The following is a 16,692-nucleotide window of genomic DNA, read 5'->3' on the forward strand; positions in this document are numbered from 1 at the left end:
TAGTAAGCCAAGTCGGTTTCTTGACATTCTGTAAAATGCCAGGGGAGCGTGTAAATCAATCAAAATCTCAATCATGTAAAAACAGTGGTTTCCCTGAACCCAGTCAAGCTAACATTAGGAAACACTGAACATGGCGTGACAGGTGAATAGAGTGAGGCACAAACGCACTGCCCTTTTACGTATAATACCGGACCTAGTTGAAACACCCAGACATGCAACTAGCTAGTTGCCAGCACACAACTGAGTGTTTCTGGGCTAATATGCATATGGGGTGGTAATAATGAAGCAACAAGAGAATTGGTGCATACAGTATTTGATCAGCTTATATAAACGGGACACATAGTGTCCTGTAAATTCATACAGCACATTAAGACCCAACCCATGATGATGCCAAACTCCTCGTGGAGTGGGCTTTAACACCTATTGGGCAGTCAGCTTCTCTGGAGGCATAAGACTTTGGGACTGGATGGCCTTTTTAGGGCCTACAAAACAGATAAAGACTTGCCCGATCATGCAAAACGGTCTGGTTCTGTCCACGTTAGTCCACGATACCCAAACAGGACACAGAGCAGGCCTCCGGGGCTTTTCTCTGATTGCTGCAAATGGGAAGCAACCTACAGTGTAATAACCTAGGCGCAAAACAGCGTTGAGAACATTCTGGGTGTATAAAAGCATCTAAGAGTAAAGCCGCAGTCACACTGGACTATTCGCTCCATTGACTCCCATTCATACACATGCAAATGGGTCACACCGGAAACAAAAGCTCATGTGCAGGAGTCTGTTCCCGTGTGTCATTTGAATGAACGTGACTGCAGCCAAATCGCTTTGTGCTCAACACAAGGCAGTATGCTGCTCGACGGCAAGGAACTTGGAACTGCGTGTGAGCAGATACAGACTTAGGTGAACTTCACAGATGAGTGAAAGAAAAGCGGCAGCAGTGCTGTGTCTATATAACAGTAATGCCAATGGGGTCGGCCGTACCAGTGCCTTACACACCCATATGCTTAGTTCGCCAAACACATTGCAACTTCTATGAACGCACCAGTGCTTTACAAGGGGTACAGACTGTGCTCTATATAGGTTGGGAGTGTCTTTGTGAAAGATAGGCCAGTGTTAAAGCAAGCGCAACTCCACTTCCTGAAAAGGTCTGAGTGCTTGATAAGCAGGTGTCCGTTATGGGTAAGTCATGGCCTAATGGAGAGAGAGTCAAACTTGTAACCTGTAAGTCGTAGGTTTGAACCCCAGGTCTAGCAGAATTTGTCGATGGGGGGAGTGTACCTTCCATATCAACTGTTTTGAGTACAGGTCACCGTACTTGGACACACAACACCTTATTTTAGAGGGCAGAGAGCCACGATCAATGATAGATGAACACTGAAACATTCGCTCAGCTTTGTATGTGTAACCCACCGCTCGCAGATGGGGGCATGCACCTCATCAGTGAACGATTTTGACAAAGAGGCACCTTCTGCATTCTGTCAGCCAGCTTTGTCACACTCTACAGAAGAGTGTCTACAACACTACGCTGGAACAGGTGGCATTACCACCATGATTTCAGTTAGCTGCCTCACAGACCATTGCTCTAAAACGGGGGCTGCCTATTTCTTTATATGTCCGACCGCTGCTCCACAGCAAGGGCTGCTTATAACCCATGAAGAGATTGATTCCTGCTCTGCGCACCGCAGACCGCTGTGCTGAAGCGGGGGAGTTCATGGCTTGTCGAGAGACAGACTTGAAAAGGAATCCAAATAGCTTTATAATTGAGATTTTAGATTTTTGAGAATTAAAAAAAAGGAGAGAATAGATTTATATAGAATTATCGTAGGGTGAATGTGTCCACACATTTATCCGTAAAACATTGCTAAAGTGAATTTGGCATCCTTTAAGGCTAATACAGTTATTGGATAGTAAGATACCTAATCAAATCTGCAAGTTTGTAGTAAACCTTTACAAAATTTCTTTACTTGTCTGAATTGGTTGCCTGCTGAATGTTCTATTGCATGTTCTAATGTTCTGCGATGTTTCCTCAGTCGTCTAGACACAGACTTGTATTTCCCTTTTCTAAATTCACTATCGGTTATATACTTACTTGAACGTGGTTCTCTAGGTTTGCGCCGTGTTTCACATAATCACAGACAGCAACAAGCACCAGCAAGATTTCAAAGGCGTTGCGTGACAGTCTAAAGGTTTATGATCTTCAGGTGAGTTTTAATTTGTCAACACTTAATACCTCCATCGCAATCTGTTAACATGTTCATGTTTGCTTTGTGATTGAAGGACGTACACAATGCTGCCCTTAACGCTCCCCCGGTACCCCTGTGTGAAGAGGACCCACAGTTCTTTGAGACCTGAAATGCAAGTATTTAGTGCATCAACAGAACCGCTGGTATCGGGAAATGCATCCGTCTAGTTTTAGTCTAGTTAGTTCAACTTACGGTTGGATGCTCTGTTTATTCTAGGTGGAGTTGCCAGGTGAACCAGACGTTACTCCTGCCATTGTTGTCAATGAAAGCAGTGCAAGTCCTGCAGCTGTGATGGATGATCTTCCGGTGTGTCTGACATGTTCAGAAACACTTGTTCAAACAACCACGACGTTTAAAAAAAATGAGACTGAATAAACAAATCTTTAAACGCACAACTGCAGTTTACGTTTTTTTCTTTACGTGTTCTTTGCTGAACTTTAGCCTATGAGTATCGCATTTTTAAAGGAAGTATTTGTATTGAAGTACTACTGCATGAAAAATATTATGTATGGTAAATCATTTTTAATGTAAATGTAAAACTTGAATGTTTTACTTAATTGCAAGTTATTACGTTTAGTTACTGCTCATTTTTTTTTCCACTTAAATGCTTTGAGGTCATCCATTTCCACAAAGGTTTTGATTATTTACAGCATACAGTGATTATATTTCTCTGGAAATAAAAGAAACCGCTCATTATCATCAAGTCTACGGAGTTATGACCGATTTTATGATTTCACCGGGAGCTCTACAAACACATGCATTGTCACGGTTGTCAAACTCAACAAAAGACTCGACTAATGACGCAGCCTGTCTTTTTAACCATTTACAGGGCATCCACTCGAAACAGGTTTTCTTCCCAATGCCTGAAAAACAACAAAAGACCGACAGCATGCGCATGCATTCAGTGTCACTCTGTGATTATTTGGGAGTCTGTAATTACTTGTCATCTCGCAGACACTTTTCATCGTAGGTGTCTTGCAGTACACTAATTACAGACAAAGGCCCTAAAGCAACCTGTAACGGGGCCGCCATGAAAATACTAAGGGGCAGGGCAACATTTACACGGGTGGGCCTCCCTCATCACGCGTTCCCCGTGGGGATGGTTCTGCCTGGTTGATCGTGGATACAAAGATTTATTTCTCAGCGTAGTGTTATTTTAACTCGGTAACCCGTTTAGCGTTACTGACAAAACTGCTTAGCTTTTCAAGAACCGCCGAAGCCGACGAATCAAAGAAGAAAAGAAACGACGGGACGCTTTTAAATGAACAGCGAGAAAAATGCTGCCAGAATTGAGTAAAGCCCAAATGCGATTGTCACATTAGTGAGATATTTCACTTGGATGTGCTAGGCTTCTGTCAGGAAGAAAACGATGAACTCTCTTTCCCACTTAAAGTTAGTTTACTGTACGAGTGATAAACCATCTGCCCTGGTTGTGTCTCTCTCATTGGTCAAACTTGAGGATAGTTTTAAAAATAAATCGCATTTACCAATATAAAACACAATAAAATGACAAAAATATGCTAAAAAAAAAAAGAATTAACAGGACTTTTCTCTCTGAAGATAACAGTACATAGCGTGTGATTATTATCTCGATTAATTTTTCAGAGTTACATCTTTTTCTTTAAAGCGATAGTTCACGTAACATGACTTTTTTCCCCACAGAACATTAAAAAAAAGACATGTTAACCAAAACATTTTGGCAACAAACACTTTTCAAATTGATTTTGAATTTCACAGAAGAAAAGCCATACAGGCTTGAGGACAACATGAGGGCGAGTAAATGACAGAACTGTTGTTGTTGTCTTTTACTGCAATACGCTATTAAGCTGAAAAACAACACAGTACCAAGTTAAACGGTCACTGATAGAAAATAATGGATTTGGGTCACAGACAGCCTTTAACTGATGTGAACAATGCACATTTAAAAAAAAAAAAAAACATTTTTCTGACAAAACATTGTTTTAAGAAATGACAATACTCCATATTCTAAAATAAATTAAATATATTACTATATTTTTATAAAATAGTAATATATTAATATATTTAGAGAACTGTGTAGCAACTAAACATTGTAACCCTGTAAATACAGGAAAGCAGATTAGCTTGTTTTACTGCTCGTCGACAAATGAAACTCCGGAAATCACTGAAATGGCGCCATCTATTGGTTGTATATTGAACACAACACCGATTAAAGTGTCAAAAAGCTTTATATTTAGTCTGTGTGTATAGCAAAGTTGCTCATTCCTCATTTCCATGAATATATAATTAACATTTACTTAACAGGACTATATTTATATATAAACTAATGCGAGGCGATAACACCCATCTTAAATAATCTATTAAACAAACCAACATTAATCGTTAATGACACGGTTTCACTATTAAAATACATCTAATATGCCTGTACTACTTAAAAAAACCTGCAGAGGGCGCCAATAGCCTGGTGATGTTTCATGTGATTGAACAACATTTAAATACTTTTATTTTGACGTTTGGCCACATGCAAAGTGAGAAACCTTTATTTTGAAGTTGCGACGTACAACCAGTCGCATAATTAGAAATATTTATACGGTTTATAAAATGACACACCGTTTTTACTGGTAAATTAAAATACTTTTCAAATGTGTTCTGGCAATAATACTTCCGATTGGCCAGCAATGTTAGTTTGGTTGAAAGCAAAAGCGGTCTTCCTCACTTGCAACGGGTAGACGAATTCATGAACGCATTTTTATTTTAATTTTAAAAATGTAGGACAATGTTTTTCTACGCAGCTAAACGCCACATCCAGGAGGTCCGGCACGAGTGTTTCAATTAAACCATTATTACACCGAAACATAATTATCTTCCCAATGCACTGGTAATTTTAAGGTGGCTAAAATATAGAATAAATACAGATTACAGAATTCCCATCTAGTCATTTCTCGTGAAAGAATTAGTTTACTCAAAACTGAAAATGGTCATGATTTACTTACCCTTATAGTGTTGTTTTGAGGAACTGAAAAGAAGATTTTGCATTCCACAACAAACAAGTTTGCATTAAATAATGACGGATTTATTTTTTTCCAAACGGTTTTGGAATCTGTCCCGACGTTTCATCAATTCCAACCATAATTCTATAGAACATTTTACAAAATCTATATACAATTACATTTTTCTGATCCAGTAAAAATCTATTGAAGAAAAATATTGATCCAACTTTAAAAATTGTATGCAATGGCATGTCTGCTTGCTAATTATTCACTAGAACTTTAATGTAGGGTTCTACGTTCCTATACGTCTGGCCGTTTCAGTAGGTGATCGTACAAACCGGTTCGCCCACGTGAAGGACACCTGTTCTCTTGACGGTGTAGTACTGTCCCAATATTGGCGCGGTTTTCTGCTTGGGGTCAGTCAGTCGATAGCTATAAAGTAAAAAAAAAAAAAAAAAAGGAACGGTTTAAAATCTAACGTGCCTGATAACATGTAACTGATTAACAAAAGAAAAACAAGTCGAGTTCTTTGGCAAGCAGCACAAAAAGAAAACGTGTGGCTGAAAAGCCATGAACCTGCGGGCACGTGCTCTGGATGGATCTTAACTCGACCAGTAAAATGGGCCGCAGCGTTTCCGTCCGTGCGCTTACGTTTTGAGAGTGTCCAGTGGCTCTTTCCGGGTGATGATTCCGGTCTCGGGGTCAACGGTGGTAAACAGGCACCTGAGCGTCAATGCGCAGAATTAATTATTTTACATGAATATATTAGAGAAAGGTGTATATTCTGCCGTACCTTCCGCAGCCAACCACTCTCTTCAACTCCACCTGGCCGATCTGAATATGATCCCATGTGTCCTGGTTAAGGAATAACAGCGTTTTATTTATTTATCATAATGCCCCTTACGTTGCATAGTACTTTATTATATTTTGTCATACCTCGGAGAAGGCCTCGCAGTCACTGACAACAATGCTGGGACGAAACTGAAAGACGGTAACGTCCTTATCTAGTCGGGTATTCAGGTCCCTGACAGAGGCCTCCGACATTAACATGATCGGAGCAGCATCGGGATAGGCCACCTGAAACATCGGGAAATATACCATTAGATAACGGCAGTGACTGATAAGAAGTAACATTAATAAAGTCACTAGATCATGTCAGGATGGATATTTACTGCAATTGGATTTCACAACGTAGCGTTGGTTTTGTGTATGGTCGGGTTGATTTGATTTGAAATTACTTGAGATCATTTGTAGTATGAGAGACATGCGCAGCGCTCTCCATCGAACCTTTTCATCCTTGGGAAAGAGGGGCTCCTTCTCAAAAGGCTTCTGGGCCTTCAGATGAGACTCAAAATGGACCAGACGAACGATTTTGTCTGATTCCAGGTATCGGGTCAGCCAGTCAGACACGTCGTCCCCACAGTCCCTGCCCTGAACGTCTACACTAAAGACTCTAGGTATACGAGCAAATTTATTTTCAATTGTCAGCATGCCACTTCGATTTCAATCAAAAAAATGAAAAATACGGCCACACTTAAAACATGAACTACACTCTGTGACATGACAAAATACTGTACTAGTCAAACGTATTTTAAAGAAAGTTTTTTATGAGTTTTTTATGAAACAATATATATATATTGTTAAAAATTATAAATATATCTGTGATTGGATCCATGCTTAAACCTGAAGAGAACTGACTTCATAAGAGACCGCATACTAAACGTTTAAAATGTAGAAAATGTAAACACACAAAGATAGAAATGTAACTTCATTTCGATCTTAATTTAATAATGTTTTTTTTTTAAATATACGAGAACAAATAAACGACAAAACGTCCATTAAAACGTAAAACAAAAACTGAAAATGTCTAATTAATATGAAAACATGAATTAACAATACATATAACCATATGTAAATAAGACTAAAATATCACTATTTCATATATCCACTATGATCATACTGAAGCCAGAAAAAAATAATAAAATAACAATAATCTAAAATGAAGCAACGCTTCACACATCCCCTATAAATCACACCGAGGCCAGTTATTCTGTGCAGTGAAATTCATACAAAATATAAATACTTACAGGGCCACTTTATGTAAAACTTAAGTACCTGCAGTCCACAACTGCATTGCGGGGCTGGTGAAGAGGAACCCTCAACTCCTCCATCCGAGGTGCACTGAGACGCAGCTGGCCTCCCTCGCAGGTCAAAGACACCAGGACCAGGCGAGGCTGCTGTCTGCCGGTCAGCATGCGGCCGTCCTCCGTGATCACCAGCCAGTGCCTGCGGCGAACACACACTCTCTGTGCGATCACCTCTACGGCTAATAATCAACACTGGCTGCGCGTAATCTAACGGTTACATAAACTGCAATAAAAGCGTTAGGCCTACGACGTAATCGAAGTGAATTATGGGACTTCAAGAAGCACCTGACCCCTTTAGGGCTTGCACCCTTCCAAACTATATAATGTATTCTGTCATATAAGTATATCTATGCTTATCGTAGTATAAAACAGTTCGGGACGAATTCACAAACTGCGGTGCGACACATAATAAGAAAAAAACGATCAGTTATCTAGTTTATTAGCGAAGGCGTTCAAAGACGTCGCGCGGCCGACCAGCGGAGGAGCGTTCACCTTCAGCAGAAACTCACCGATCCCGCAGTTCGCCGTATTTCAGCCCCATCCGCAGGCACTCCGCCGTCTCCACCGACAGCGCTTTCCCGGACTTCACGGGATGCACCAGCAGCTGCGCGACGACTCCCACCCGAGTTAACTTTTTCCCCGGACGCGTATATTTATACACGAGACCGAGCCCAAGCAGAGCAGCCGCCGTGCCCGCAGCGCACAATACAACTTCACGATTTTGGCCGAAAGCTTTGACGAGCGCCTCTTTGAAGTCCATGCTCAATTTTATTTGAAATAACAGCAGCCTGCCAGGTATCGCGCGCCTGAACCGTTTTACGGCGCGCAGGCTATCTTATTGCAGCCAATGAAAAGGCGCGTTGCTACCGGGGTTCGTTTTAAAGAAACAGTCTTCGCCTTTTTTTTTAAAGTAAACCTGAAAGTAAACGTTCTTTTTCAAAACAAATGTTTGGTTTCGTCGAAATATGGTGACCGTCCGAATCAACTCTAGCTAACATGACCGGGTCTGCTTTATTTTTCAATCCTCTCCGAAAAAAAACACCTGTCATTCGGACTTTTTACTATAGATAAAAAATAAACACAACGTTCTGTCAACATTTACTGTCATCAAACCTGTATGCGTCTCTTTATTCTGCTGAACACACGTACAAAAATGTGGGTAACAAAATAGTTTCTGATCCCCATTGACTTTTTAATGATCTCTCTTCGCATTGTAGCCGTCCGTACCCGCAACTGATCAACTTAAGGGTGAATGGTAAAGACAGAATGGTATTTTAATTTTGGGAAGAATCTGTTTAAATGAATAGGACAGATAAAAAATATAAATCCATCATACAATAGCCCGTTACATTACAGGTTAAATGGGTCGCAAACGCTTTTTGAATGTTCCAGGTTCAAATCAAGTTTGTTGCATGCTAATACAATGCTAATACAAGTTCATATTTTAGCAATCAATCAATTTTAGCAAAGCCAATCAATTTGATTAAATGAAACAAGGTCTGTGATGAAAAACAAGCTAAATATATTTTCTTGCATTATTTTATAAGATCTTGCATTATTTTATACGCATGCATGGTTTTATTGTAGTTAAAGCATAGTAACTTTTTTGGCGCGCTAATTACCATTTGTATAAACGTTACTGCAAATATGGCTAAACTGATAACAAAATCACAGTCATGTGACCTTGGTACAGTTGGTTAATAGCCTATACATTTAGCTTTTTACTTTTGACAATTGTATTTTTGCTAAATTTATCACGACGGACAAAGCGTGTAAGAATAATAAACTTTTGTTGGCCACGGTGCTTACAGTTTGGTTTGTTTTCAGAGACCGTTGGGAGATACTAGACACTAGTAGCATTTGACTTTGGCACACATAGACCTTTTACAGTATAACCACTGTGAAAAATGCATCCCTTTCCACAGTTTAACTGGCATTAGTCAAAAAATAAATCTGTTATTTTTCTCCTTTTTATTATCATTCCACACAGCAAAGAGTTATTTTTTGCCCGTTTCCTTCAGTAAGGGCAAAAAATAGAAACATAAATGTACATTCTGTCCTACCCCCACTGACCTGCTGGTCAAAGATATTTTTTACCTTTCACGTGGACGTAGATGCCAAACGAAAAAAAAATCCAGAAGGAAAAGCAACAGATGCCGCCGCCATGGGGGGGCAATACAGGCATTTGTTGTAATGGCGTTCCTTCTGTCACTGTGTCGTGCAGGTTTAATAGCTAAAGGCAAAGTCTTGGGCACAAAGCGCTTTCTCCTTGGCAGGATGCGAAGATGGCACACGCTCCTGTGTGGGCCAAACATAGCCTGAGCAGCAAGGCCTCTCTGAATCACGGGGGATGCACAGGACACGATGTCCAGATCAGTGCTGAGAGCGCTTGGAGAGTCCGTATGCGATAACTGCTGTTTTTCCTAGAGCTCTAGTTCAGACCAAGGTCATATTTATACTTCATCTTCAAAGGAATTTTGTGCGCTAAACGTCATGAGTAATTAAACGCTTCAGGTTCAAGTGTTTAATAAACGTGCCGTGCCGAGATGCTTCCCTTGATGTAGACAATTCTGTCCCAGTTTTGAAAAACTTGAAAGTCATCCGCTGATGAAGCGAATATCGTTTTATCATGCCACGTGACCTTCATCGGGTTAATATAAAATCAGGAGCTTTCAAAAGGTCAGATTATACAGACACTGCACAGAGCCGGGCAGAAAGCGGAGTCATGTCGGTATGCCATCTGGATCGACAATTACCTGATAGGTGTTTCATTTTACTAGTTACACTGAAGTCTAGCACAGCGTATTATAGAGGACTCATTACAGTAATGGAGTGGCAGTCTGGCAATAATATCAGATCATAGTATGCTCAATAAAGAGCGTCGGATGTGTTAGTCGCAACATTTGATTCGACAGGGTGGTGCAAATTGGAAAATTGAACTGATTGAAGGCTCTTTTTGAGTTGAATTGGACACGCCCCCAGAAAAAGGAACTGTAAGGAACAGTTTATAGAACTGTAATTTAAAGAATGTCCCCAACGGGACGTGGTCATGGAAAATAATTTGATATGAGAGGTTAAAATTATAATCAAATACTTTATGTTCACTCACAGGACTTTTGCGTTCCCCTGAGAAAAGTTATGTTCTCTCTCAAAGGAATTCAAATATAGTTTTCCTCCTATCTAATATTATTTCCATCATTAGTTTAGAGAGTGCATGCTTTTGTGAGGTTTTGTGAAAGAGCTGAAATGCATCACAATATCAAAATAAAATATCGGTTTATCTATTTAATATGAGTCTGCATGTTTGTATATATGTTTTAATGCTTTCAGCTCTATTTCCATGAGCAAAATGCTATAAATCTCTTTGAATTTCAATTCATTTTAAGCCGCAGCCTTCATACAAATTCAAATTGCAATTTTGCATTTAGTTTGCTGTCTCGCTTTCAATTCAACTCAAATTCAAGAACTGAATTAAAATTTAAAATGCGTTCTCAGTCCAGTTCTGAATAGCAGAAAGCCCGCAATGCGAAGCTAAAAATGACTTAAATGAAAGAAAATGCGCACTTCTTATACCACAAACATTTAATCTGAACAAAATAAACCACTGCAGATAAGACGTTTTTGGTCAAACTTTGTAAAGAACTACTGTCTGTTGCACCATATCAAGGTCTAAATGAACTATTTGAAGTAGAAGAGCATTTGAATTCTCATAATAGTCATCAGAGTGTTGCATGAGTATAGATGTTTGTGTAAAAAAGTCTCCTAGCGGAGCTCTTTCATCCATCCACCTCAATCGTGGGTGGTCCGTTCAAGCATCTTTACGTGAATACTATGAAAATAACTCATGTGACTCGTTCAAGATCTACAGTGAGTGTATAAGAAAGTGAGGTGATTCAGACAGAGCTGCGTCTCTTGGAGAAGAGCCTAAACGGTGAGATGTTCCTCAGGTCAGCAGACACAGTGCTAATGGCTGAGCAGCGTTGAGGGTTACACACGCAGCCCGTGGGGCCTGGTTCGAAGAAGTGGTGGGGCGACACGTCTCCTTGCTCCATTAGAGCATCAGTGAAGGACATATCCTGCGGGAGGATCACCATTTTCTCTCTGCTTTTGTACCACAGGCAGGAGCACACCGTCTGGAAGTGGAGCACCTCAGCGTAGACGCTCTTCAGCCCTCGCCTTTTATCTCGCCCCACGGCGGCTGGGCTCAGAGGGTCCGGGCGGCGTGAAACCGGACATTTTGGTTTATCTTTGGAGAGCAGCGCCCTCTGCTCTGCGTCTCTTCTCTCATCCTCTGTGTTCATCGTCATGAACCGTAGCACCACTAGATTGAGGAAAGCACCAATTACCGTGAGGCCCATCAGGATATAGACGAAACTAAAGGCCACATAATGAGGGTCGTTCTGGAGAGCGTTGTCCTTCTGTAGGGCTACGTAGTCTCCGAAACCGATGGTGGTGAGGGTGATGAAACAGTAGTAGAAGGCATGGAAAAAGGTCCAGCCTTCGTAGTGGGAGAAGGCAGCTGCTCCTGTGCACAAGGTGCTGACGCAGGAAAAGAAGCCGATGATCACCATGTTGGCCATGGAGACTTCCGGCCGCCGCAGGCCCATGCATTTCTTGGCTTTGTGCAACAGGAAGCGGACGAAGGTATTGATGCGTTCGCCCAGGCTCTGGAACATCACCAGGGTGAGGGGGATGCCCAGAAGAGCGTACCCCATGCAGAACGCTTTCCCAGCATCCGTACTGGGGGCGGCATGGCCATAACCTTGAGAAGAAGAGAAGGGTGAGTTAAGAGTTTTCAAAAAAAAACTATGACTTGATGTGGCGTTGTATACTTAAAAGTCAGCAGACCTAATGCCTACAGACCAAGCATCTATTAAAATGGTTTAAACCAGGTGCGACCAGTTGTGTTCCGGGAGATCCAGTTTCCTTCAAAGTCCGGCTCCAACTCTAATCAAACGCTCCTGAACCGGCTAAGTAAGGTTTAAAGCAACACTTAAGCTAAATTCGAAATCACGATGACAAACAATCTATGAATGGATGGATGATTCAGCTGCAAACACCATCTTCTGGTGAGACGCAGTACTTCATTAGGCATGCGAGTCTCATACATCAGATGTACACTCGTTATCGCTGTGCATTGTGGAATTAAATGAGTACACTTGATAATGTCCACTAAGGTTTCAGGGGGGCACTAAAAATGGCCGCCCCCTTCAAAGAGTGCCCTATTTAAGGGTATATGGGGAGATATCAGCCACAGCCTTGGGCTATGTCCGAAAGCTAAAGCTGCTGATTTGTTGCCTATCCAGCAATGACTTTGCAAGCAGCATCTGAGCACAAAGGTACCTCCCAAAACTGATTTCAGTCTGATACAAACACGTTTGTTGGAGCAGGGTTGACACCGATTTCTGCAGGAAGCTAGATCTCCTGAAATGAGATTAGCCACGCCTGGTTTAAATTTAACTAAAAAAATCTATTCTTTATAATATAAGTAGTGCCTGGCCAGCACATCAAGTTGCACCTATTATAATCATAATAGTATCAATTCATCTTTCAGACTTGTAGAACACTAGACAGTCAAGACCGTCCCAGAGCTACCATGTTAGTAGGTCTTCCGTTCCACTCAGCGTGAGATTTACTGGAATAATTCAGCTGTGCATAGAATAACATTTGTAATCTTTGGGGGTGGATGTGAGTTAAACAACCTCTTTATAAGTCAGAATAAAATTTAATACGGTAAACAAGACTTTCAATGACTTCACAGTTTGTTATTGGCCAGAATCATCAAACTATTCGTCAGATACACAACCCTCACGCTTATTTGTACTAGATGTTCTTTAAAATCCCGTAAATATTATCACAGACGTTCATTACACTTAGCCAAACCCAATTTTGTTATGATGATGCTATAAACTCCCCTATGAGGGCAGACTAATATGGTATTAGCCTGGAGATTTGTTGAAGCTATACGCATAGCTGTCGGTATTGGGATACCAAACCAGACTCACGGAACAAGTTTTTAACAAGCAAATCAGGACAAGGACATTCTTTTTAAAGAATAACATACAGTTATGTAGCTAAAACATTACAGAATCGCTGTTCTTACTTTCATCTGGAAAGAGGTAGTCACAATTCTCAACCAATGAAATAAAGCAGGCTACCGTTACAGTATGTTCTGTACCTTTTACGCACACGAACACGTAAATGAATAACAGTCATAATTCCAAAATGAAAAACGGTAAGATCAAAATTAAATGGATCATCCGAGTCAAAATTATTATTTAATAAATTTTTCTGTTTGAAGAAACACTCTCAGGAGAAAAATGTTTCAAATGGTACACATTTGCATCTTATTTTATCCATAAGAGTACATACCAATACCTAAATTATGCATACCTTTTTTGTACCTTCTTTCTATTTGAGTGTATCAGATTATGTTGTGCTGTGTATAATCACTTCCCACGAGTGCTTTTGAGCTCTTAAAAGCTCTTTGTGGTCTTTAAGGGTTAAAGGTAAATATAGTTATATATTTGTGACTGTGGTTCACACACTGTCTTCAGCCATTGAAAGCACAGAGAGAAAACATACATTTGCATTTTGTAGGGTGCTCTTCTAAAAATAACCCATGCATGACCATTTTTGAATTAATCCACCGGAAGCACCATGAACTAACACAGGATTAATCTTTTCAATAGCGATGCCTGTTTGGAGCGTTTTTCCTTCATAGTTTCTCATTTACCGCATATCATAAATCACAAATCACGCTTTATTTTAGGTTTTAATGATCATATTGCATCACGACTGAACTCGAATCTGATTTAATTTTTTTTTTTATAATTTTAAACACAGAGCACGCTGTTGATTCAACGTTCAAAGACGTTTCCGTGGAAATGCAGCGTTTATAGAGATTTTGGTGACTATAAATAGCCCGTATCTTCGAGTTCTGGTAATAACACACTCACCTTTTTCACCTGTTGTTTTCTATGCTGATGATAACACAGATGGCGCAATGGAAACCGAGAGAAGTCTTTAGGTTGTCCCTCGCCAAATAATAACAACGTCGCCCACACGAACACAAGACAGCATCAGCAAAATTATGCTATAATCTAAATAATAATAATAAGTCGATTTTTGGTGGAAAAAAAAATTAATTTAAAAAATGAAAAACGTAACACATTTGATCATAGAAGTAGCCTACGTTTTGTCGTTTTTCACAACGTAAGAGAATACCGTGCAACAAAAATGTGAATGCAATCAAACGAACCAAAAAGTTTTCGAAACCTAAAGTCAGGTTGCATTAGTTTAAAGGCAAGACAACAGGCTAATGACATTAAGTAGAGACATCAGAATAGACAATATTACCTATGGTCGTTATCACAGTGATGGCGAAGTAAAAAGAGCCGGAGAACTTCCACTGGACTCCGGCTTTGTGAGGCTTCAGAAGCAACACGACCTTTTCAATCTGATCAAAGTCAAGCCTGGTGAGATTATATTTGTGCATAAGTAGAAATTTTCGATAGTCGAGTTTGCTCTTCTGGCTTTTCTCTTGCTTTGACTCGAGAGCGTCGAAGACTCCCGCTCCAATGAGCAAATAGGACAAAGTGCAGATAATTAAGGCGAGTGTCCGCACGTTTTGCCTCTTCATCTTCTCATAGTCTCCTCGAAATGTCCCTCAGGTTTCAAAGCTCCGGTCCGGCATGGGAACTTTCCTGATTCATTGCTTGTCATAGCTCCCTTGTACCCTTTGGCAGCAAGAATCCAGCTGAGGGTCTCCTGAAAATCTGCCACAAGTGACCGCTATTAAAAGAAGTCGCGTTTAGCGGAGCTGTTCTTTCAGCACCACCCCCAGAGACGCGCACACGTGCTCCTTATATGGGCATTTGGTACTTCCAGTTAGCGCGAGAGAGACGTGCTGGGGGGAAAGAGACGGGTCTGTACTGTCACGCATCATAGATCATATTACAACGTAATTATTAAGTCATTACTAATTGTATGTCACTTCTTGGAGCTGTTACAATAGATTTGGGAAGGCCTTTTTGCATTACGCAAAACTTTTTCTGAACAGTTCTTATAAGGAACTCTTTTTTTTCTTAGCGTGAAGAATATTTTATTTTTTCCGACTAACTTTCTTCTAGGTTCTAGTTCAAAGAACCTTTTGAGCGTCGGAAAGGTTCCATAGATGTTAAAAGTTCTTTATGGAACCAAAGAACCTTTATTTTAAGAGGCTATGTTATAAAATATGTGCATCATAGACACCTCTTATTTTACATAAAAACTTGTTTATTTCTTTATTTCAAATAAGCTTTAATCCCAATATAACGCTCTCCAGATATGTTCAAGGGTTTTCTTTTTCCATAAAAATGGACTCACGGGTCACAACAACTTAATTTAGGGTATATCAAATTCATAATTTTTGTGCTTTTTGTAGATTATGTCCCTCACCTAGTTACACTTGTAGTGTTCCCAATCAAAAATAACTAGCATACAAAAATATCTCATAAACAGGCCTGTACTGTATAAGTCTAATACAAATTGTATACTAATCCAAAGAAAACAAGCTGTCAAAAAGCTTGAATCCAATATTTGGTAATAAAATAGCTTGATGAGAGATTTACAAGAACGTCAAATGGCAAATTACGTAAAGTATTTTCAGCACAGCACAAGAGTTAAATCTAACTTTTTGCTAATAATTTTTGCTTCTGCGTTCTTAATGCCAATATTCCTAAATAAAAAAAATATATTAAAAAGTATCATAAAAAGGCGTCTTATTAATGCAATTTAGAGCATATAGGACTATATAATAATCAGTAAGCAAATTGGTAATGCCTTACGATATAATTTGTGCTCACAGCACTGCGCATGCGGTCTATGGAATATGTATTTTTTATGGGAGGCTTTCAGGGAACTAACCCACCGTAGCTAATGAAGGCTGAAACGTTTTCCAATGAAACACAGTAATCCCGACCCCGTGCACTGTGAGCTGACCCTTTGCATATTTCAACAAATGGTTTCCAGGCTTCATAAATTGTTGTCTAGCAACATAATTAACACTCTAGTCCTTGAGCAAATATCAGCGGTCCTTGTGGGCTTTTGCAGGCGCACCCTTTGCATAACAATTTAGCTTTAACAGCTTTCTCTGCGCATCGCTGCGAACGAAACCGCAGTTCTGGTCGCAGCGTAAGTGGAGGACATCTGGGTAAACAGGCAACGCAAACCTTTGGGCTAATCTGAACAATCCCGCGATCAAGACATTGTGCTCCCGTCTTCCTAGATTTTTTTTTTTTTTCGTTTGAAAAACAACCTTTACCAAAACACGAAGAGAGAGAAAAAGTCCCA

The 16,692-nt window shown here is 40.1% G+C and overlaps 2 protein-coding genes across 2 annotated transcripts; both read right to left on the bottom strand.

Annotated features, from left to right (window-relative positions):
- Window positions 1-5,273: 5,273 nt before the first annotated feature.
- marc1 (mitochondrial amidoxime reducing component 1) lies at window positions 5,274-8,203 on the bottom strand. The gene is made up of 7 exons (XM_043263319.1): window positions 7,869-8,203; window positions 7,328-7,498; window positions 6,500-6,665; window positions 6,149-6,289; window positions 6,006-6,067; window positions 5,864-5,935; window positions 5,274-5,644 (listed from the first exon to the last, which is right to left on the bottom strand). The coding sequence occupies exons 1-7, from the start codon at window positions 8,117-8,119 to the stop codon at window positions 5,530-5,532; spliced, it is 978 nt and encodes a 325-aa protein (XP_043119254.1). The 5' UTR covers window positions 8,120-8,203; the 3' UTR covers window positions 5,274-5,529.
- A 1,112-nt stretch (window positions 8,204-9,315) lies between these two features.
- On the bottom strand, window positions 9,316-15,182 carry kcnk3b (potassium channel, subfamily K, member 3b). The gene is made up of 2 exons (XM_043263318.1): window positions 14,719-15,182; window positions 9,316-12,121 (listed from the first exon to the last, which is right to left on the bottom strand). Exons 1-2 carry the CDS (start codon window positions 14,999-15,001, stop codon window positions 11,253-11,255), a joined length of 1,152 nt encoding a protein of 383 aa, XP_043119253.1. The 5' UTR covers window positions 15,002-15,182; the 3' UTR covers window positions 9,316-11,252.
- Between the last annotated feature and the right edge of the window lie 1,510 nt (window positions 15,183-16,692).

The sequence above is a fragment of the Puntigrus tetrazona genome, chromosome 17, assembly GCF_018831695.1.
Source record: "Puntigrus tetrazona isolate hp1 chromosome 17, ASM1883169v1, whole genome shotgun sequence".
NCBI lineage: Eukaryota > Metazoa > Chordata > Actinopteri > Cypriniformes > Cyprinidae > Puntigrus > Puntigrus tetrazona.

Coding starts and splice junctions, on each gene's coding strand:
- marc1 (XM_043263319.1), bottom strand. CDS start 8,119: ATGGACTTCAAAGAGGCGCTCGTCAAAGCTTTCGGCCAAAATCGTGAA. Junction 6,290..6,499: donor TCTTTCCCAAGGATGAAAAG/GTTCGATGGAGA, acceptor CCGATGTTTCAG/GTGGCCTATCCCGATGCTGC. Junction 6,068..6,148: donor ACTGCGAGGCCTTCTCCGAG/GTATGACAAAAT, acceptor TTCCTTAACCAG/GACACATGGGATCATATTCA.
- kcnk3b (XM_043263318.1), bottom strand. CDS start 15,001: ATGAAGAGGCAAAACGTGCGGACACTCGCCTTAATTATCTGCACTTTG. Junction 12,122..14,718: donor CACTGTGATAACGACCATAG/GTAATATTGTCT, acceptor CTTCTTCTCAAG/GTTATGGCCATGCCGCCCCC.